Source organism: Parus major, chromosome 27 (genome assembly GCF_001522545.3).
Source record: "Parus major isolate Abel chromosome 27, Parus_major1.1, whole genome shotgun sequence".
NCBI classification, from domain to species: Eukaryota; Metazoa; Chordata; class Aves; order Passeriformes; family Paridae; genus Parus; species Parus major.
In genome coordinates, this window is record NC_031796.1 from 905,733 (window position 1) to 911,909 (window position 6,177).

At 57.9% G+C, this 6,177-nt stretch overlaps 1 protein-coding gene across 3 annotated transcripts in view; it reads left to right on the top strand.

Annotated features, from left to right (window-relative positions):
- Positions 1-6,177, top strand: part of STARD3 (StAR related lipid transfer domain containing 3) — a 20,259-nt gene that overhangs the window by 12,082 nt on the left and 2,000 nt on the right. For 2 of the 3 annotated variants that reach the window (XM_015651409.2, XM_015651410.3), the window contains exons 8-14: positions 248-303; positions 976-1,068; positions 2,225-2,287; positions 3,207-3,302; positions 3,767-3,846; positions 4,167-4,271; positions 5,431-5,524. In XM_015651409.2, coding sequence (XP_015506895.1) covers positions 248-303; positions 976-1,068; positions 2,225-2,287; positions 3,207-3,302; positions 3,767-3,846; positions 4,167-4,271; positions 5,431-5,524 — 587 coding nt within the window. The remainder of the gene's footprint in view (positions 1-247; positions 304-975; positions 1,069-2,224; positions 2,288-3,206; positions 3,303-3,766; positions 3,847-4,166; positions 4,272-5,430; positions 5,525-6,177) is intronic. The other variant, XM_033520037.1, reaches the window with a different exon arrangement.

The window sequence follows — 6,177 nt, forward strand, 5'->3', positions numbered from 1 at the left end:
TTTGCAGTGTAGCTGACACCCAGGATGAGCTCAGCCCTCTGGAATAGTTGTCCCAGTGTAGCTGACACCCAGGATGAGCTCAGCCCTCTGGAGAGCCAAGCAGGTGCTCAGGGAGACAGGGCCAGAGTCACCCTCAGCCCTTCGTGTTGGATGAGGGACAGGGATCAGACACTGTCCCCCAGGAGAAGGGAGGGAGGTGGTACTGGTGGGGTGTTCATTAACTGTGAGATAATTGGTGCTTCCCTAGGCTCAGACAACGACTCGGATGAGGAAGGTGTGGGGAGGAAGGCCTTGACAACTCAGGTAAACAGGGCCTGGCCCTGCCTTCAGCTCCAGGCTGATTTGGGGCTCTGGGAGTCTCCCCAGCCTTGTGGTCCCATCAGGTTCTGCTGCCCCCCATTCCAGACCCCTCAGCTCTGTGTGGCTGAGCCTGCTCTGAGCCCCCCACTTCCATCCCACTTCCCCAGAGCTGCGTGCTCTTCCCTGCAGGATCCCACAGGGATGTGCTCTGGCTCTGCTCCTGCCTGTCCCTCTCCATTCCCCCTTCCGTGGTCTCATTCTGGGACGGGCTCACCTCACCTCTCCCCATGGCCTGAGGCCTTGACCTCCCCAAAACCCGGCTGGGCACAGGCTTTGTGCCCTTTTCCTAGAGGTCCTGCTCGTGTTCAGCCCCAGTTCTGGCTCCTCCAGGAAGGAAGCTGCACATCCCAGAGCCCTTTGCCTGCTGGAAGCCCTCCTGCTAAGGCGGGAGCCGCCGGGAGCAGCTGGTGTGTGGATCCAAGCCAGGGCGGGGAGCGTGACTTGGAGCTCCAAAATGAGGCCTCTGTGACCCAAATTAAGAGATTTCTGATCCCCTTTCCCTCTGCCAGCCCAGGGAGGGGGGAGCAGCCTCACACACACACACACACACACACACACACACACTCCTCGAGCTTCCTGCATGCCCAGCTAATGAAATCCTCCCTTCTTTCCCAGGAAAAGGAGTATGTCCGGCAAGGCAAAGAGGCCATGGAGGTTGTGGACCAAATCCTCGCCCAGGAGGAGAACTGGAAGTTCGAGAAAAACAATGCAAGTGTGGTTTTTCCTCCCCAGCTGGCAGAGGGCATGGATGGCTTAGCAAAAACCGGGACAAACGAGGCTTTGGAAACCTCCTTGCGCCATGAAAAATTAACAAGCGTTACAATTACCTGATTGAATTAGGAATCTATTCCAGTTCAGTTAAATGTAAAATCCCCTCTTATTTAATTAGACGTTTAATTGCCTTGCAGTTTGTCAGGAGAGGGCCCTTCCCTCCTCTCTTGTGTCCGGAGGGTGGGATGGGGCCAGCTCACCTTTGGGATGCAGAGCCATGGGAAAGAGCAGAGGAATGCTGATCCCACAGCCCTGCCCTTGCTCCATGGCCAGGTGTCTTTGAGCCAAACTGGGCTCTTGGCCCGTGTGGGGCACTAAACTGCTCATCCCACCCCTAAAGCCACCGTGTCCCCCCTTCCCCAGCACCTGCAACCTGGGGTGTAAATCTGGGATGTGGCTCTGCCTACTCCAGACTTTTCTGGGGTGCACAGAGCTCTTTTCTCTCCCTGAAGAGCAGACAGAGAGAGGAGGGGGGGGTTTGCCCCCCAAAGCCAACCTTGTTTCACGAGGTTGAAACACGACTGGGGCGGGGGGTGCGAATCCTGCAAACTGCTGTCTCATCTGGTGTTTCAAATTCCCCTGTCAAGTGATCCTTTGTCTGATGCCAAACTAGCTGGGCAGATTGTTTTCTTTTTCCAAAGGGGGATGGATTTAAATAGACTAATCAGAGTTTAACACAGGGCTAACGATGAAAGGTTTTCATCTGCCCATCCCTGGCCCCTCCGGGGAGGCTCCTCTCGGCCCTAGGTAACACCAGCAGCGCTGGCAGCGCACCCCCTTCGCACCCCGGTGCTGCCACAAAGAGAATGTGACCTTGACGTGGGGTTTGCAGCCTGGCACGGGGCGGATTCTTTTTCTGTCTCATCCCTGCTGCCTCTCTGGATATTGTTTTGTTGATGGAAATTTAGGCAGGGCCAGCTGAAACGTGCTCGGGGCGGTTTCGGCGCTGAGGTCGCTGCCTTGGTGTGGGGGGCAGGGGGTGGTTGGGGGCTGCAGGGGGTGACAGGAGCCTCAGAGTTTTAGCAAACTTCAACCTTAAATAGAAACAATCCCTTTCACTGGTAAAAATACAACTTTCTCATCTCTTGCACAGGACTTTGGTGATGTTGTTTACACTTTTGAAATCCCTTTCCACGGCAAGATCTTTATTTTAAAGGTAAGAACATCCTTGGGCCGATTCCTTGGTCTCTTTGGCACGGGGCAGGAGCCACAGCTCAGCTTTCAGGACAGCTCAGGCTGCAGAACACGCTCCCTGTGCTTGAGATAGACGAACAGCACTAGGGAATCTCTCCAGGAAAACCCCTTGGCCGGCAGACAAACTCCCCAGTAAATATCCAAGGCCCCAGACTCCACTGCTAGAATCGGGAGCAGGTGACTGCAGGACTCGCTTCCAACCCCAGCATCTCGGACTAATCTGACCAAGGAGGCTAATTGGAACTAATTGCCAGCGAGGCCAGGGCTGGGCGTGCGTCTGCTGCTGCCTGGCAGCGGGCAGAGCCGCTCGGAAGTGCCGTGCTCCGTGCCCTCTCCCAAGCTGGAGTGGCTTGGCTGGGAACCACGCTTTAATGAAGCGTCGGTGCTGCCGTGGCTTTTCTTTGTTCCAGTGCATATGTTGCCTCGCTGGCAGGAGCTGCCAGTGGAGCAGCTCTGTGTTCACCAGCTAAAGCTGGATGGTCCCACTTTGCTGCGTTAACCGTTCGCCTCCGAAGATCCCCGCTCCCGTGGGGACTGGGGGGGAATGGAGTGGATGCTGTGTGTGCTGGAGCTTGGGAAAAAAACCAAAAAAAACAGTCAAAAATGCAGCTTCCCGAAGAAATGGTGCTCAGGGAGCTGCTGAGGGTGGGAGAGGGGCAGACATACAGGCAGAGCTCAGCGATTCCCAAATTCTGAGGTCTGGGAGCACTGGCACAGAGGGGTGACAGCCTTGGCTTTGCGTGCAGGGGAGCCAGGCTGGCCTCAGCCCTCCCCTCCCCTCTGATCCCACTTGTCCTTTGTGTTTTCCCCTGTTTTCCTTAAAAATAATCTCCCCCAAGGGGAGCAGAGGGGCTGGCTGACTGCTCTGGCTCTGTCCTCAGGCTTTCCTGCAGTGCTCTCCCGAAATGGTTTACCAGGAGGTGATTCTGCAGCCCGAGAAGATGATCCTGTGGAACAGAACAGTGGCAGCTTGCCAGGTGAGCGTGCCGGACAAAGATGGCTTAATCACAGGAGCTCCTTGGAGCGGAGAGCTGGAGCTTCCCCGTCCAACACAGGCTGCTGGCGGTGCTGGAGCCGAGCTGGATCCCAGTCACCGAGGCGTTAAATCTCCGCCGCTCATCCGTGCGCTCCGCGCGCTCCGCGGCAGCCGGCTGCACGCCTGTGCCCGGCCAAGAGCCCCAGAGGTGGGCAGGGACAGGGGCCAGGGCTGAGCCAAACTTGCCCCTGCCTGCTGGGAGGGTCTGGGGCTCGTGGAAGGGAGCTGGAGGTGACACCTGTGCCCCCCAAAAACTCAGGAGATGAGAGCTCATCGCCCTCCGCCCCAAAAGACCCTCTGGTGTGATCCTGGTGCTGATTTGGGGAGGGGCTGTGTCCTCTTGCCACGTGCAGTCTTGGAGGCACAACCTGAGCCAATCTCCCTTCTCTTTTATTTCTTCCCCAGATCTTGCAGCGGATTGAGGACAACACGATCATCTCGTACGACGTGGCGGCCGGAGCTGCCGGCGGGGTGGTGTCCCCAAGGTCAGTTCATCCCACAGTGCCCCTAAACACCCCCCAAACCACGGGGACACCCCTCTAGGGCACTGGGAATGCTCTGGGCTGCTGGGAGCTCTGCAGGTAACACTCCCAAGGGTGAGCAGCCCCTGAAATTTCCTCCAGACACTCCTGGCAGGATTCTCAGAGCTCCAAACCTCGGTCAGTCGGGCTCCCCGATCTCGAGGCTTGGCTGTGCTTTGTCCCTGTGTTGACACAGCCCTGCCACAGCCTCTCCCAGCAGTCCAGAGAGCAGGATCTGCCCCCTCCACACCCCAGGAGTGTTTTTAAGCTCTTTCTTTGCACAGGGATTTTGTGAACGTGCGTCGGATCGAGAGGAGGAGAGACAGGTACGTTTCCTCAGGGATGTCGACCACGCACAGCCTGAAGCCTCCGCTCTCCAAGTACGTCAGGTGAGAGGCAGGTGCTGTTTTTTTAGCTGGGATCACGCTCTTCTCCAGAGCTTCGAGGCAAAGAGCCACTTAACTGCGAGCCCTGCTGCCTTCCTGGCAGGATTTGCAGGAAGCTGAGCTATTTGTGGAGCTGAACCTCACTTCCCTTGTTCGTCTCCCTTTGTTCAAGAAACTCTCGGCGCTGTCAGCGGTGCTGGGGCGTTTCCCAGCTCGGGGGAGTGGAGGTGCTGACCAGTAACAGCAGCAGCCCCATCCCAGCCCCACATCCTGTTTATGTAACAGTTCATTCCCAAACAGGGATTTCTGAGGGGCAGTAAACAGCTGGCTGTGGCTCCGAGCCTCTCACATGCCTTTTGCTGCTCATAAACCGCTCACTCACCGAATTTGAGGCACTGAGGGATGAAACGAGGATGGAGCAGCTCCCAAAATCTCAGCAGGGCTTTGGCCTCTCCCCTTCCCAAGGGACAGGCTGGTGATGGATCCCGGCGGGGTCGGGCTCACCAGACAAGGACTCCTTGTTCCTGCCGGGGCCCAGCTGTGCCGCCGCACGCTCCCACTTCGGTTTGCTCAATAATCTGGTTAAAGTAATTGACATTTTATCTCAGAGCCGTTGGAGCTGCCTCAGTCTATTTAGGAACTGGGGACTTCAGGGCCTGGAAAAATCCTTTAACGAAGGCATACAGCAAAAATAGCGTGTTCTGAAGAGGGAAGGGAAATCTGTATTTGGGCTGCGTGTGCACAGCTCCCGTCTCAGAGACGGATCAGATGGTGCTGGGAAGGATCTGGGGGCTGGAGTGACAAGTGCTGAGCCTGTCCTGAGAACACAGAGCTTCCTGGGACCTTTTGTTTGTGCCCAGGGTTCTGCCTGGGAAAGCTGTGGGGAACAGCTGGCACGATCCAGAGGCAGAGCTGCTGCTCCAGCGGCGGCCCTGGCACCGGCGCTGCCAAGGCACCTGTGGGAAAGCTGCCCTGCCGTGCTGGCTCGTGTGCCTGGAGCCAAGGCACACACCTTCCCGGGCTCCCAGCATCTGCTCCTGCCCCACTGGGCTCTGGCCTTCGCTGCCAGGCTCAGCTCCATGTGGTGCATCCCAGAGCCACGGAGAATCCCAGCCAGAATTCCAGCCTGGCTCTGCCTGACCCTCCTGCCTTTCCTCTGCAGGGGTGAGAATGGACCTGGAGGATTCATCGTCCTGAAATGTCCCAGCAATGCCAAGGTCTGCACCTTCATCTGGATTCTCAACACGGATCTGAAGGTAAAGGCAGCTCCTGTCCCCAGCACAGCTCTCCCCTCTCCCCAGCAGCCCCAGGCCCTGCTCCCAGGTCCTGCAGCCACAGAAGTGTCCCCTCAGCAAGCACTGCCCTGAAGGGACTCAGGTTTGGCAAGTGGGGGTTAAACTACTCCAAAATCCTCCTCCTTTCCCAGTGGGAGTTGGGGAAGCTCTTCCTTAACCTGGGAGCTCTTCCTTATTTAAGATCTCACTTAAGGGTTTCACCTGTGAGTGCAGGACTGGGGGAGAGGGAGCTTTTATCCTCACTGCTGACCAAAACCAGTTCGAGGCACGGCAAGTTTTGTGCCTGCCCACTCCCGGGAACACTCCCGAGGGGCAATTCCCTGCTCCCCACCCCATCCCACCCCACATCCCCCCCCGGGGGAGCGAGCTGCCGCGGCTCCGGAGTTATTTGTGGAGCTGCGTGTCCTTGCCGATGTCCCGGACAAAAGGCACGGAGGGACCGGGATGGGGCGGATGCGGGAGCGGGAGCGGAGCTGGCCCCGTTCCTTCCTCCGCGGAAGGTTGACGTGGTAACGGCGCTGCCGCAGCAGCACAAAGGCTCCATTCATCCCTCGGCTGTGCTGCAGCGCTGCGGCCCCCTCCTCTCCCCTCCCCTCCCCTCCCCTCCCCTCCCC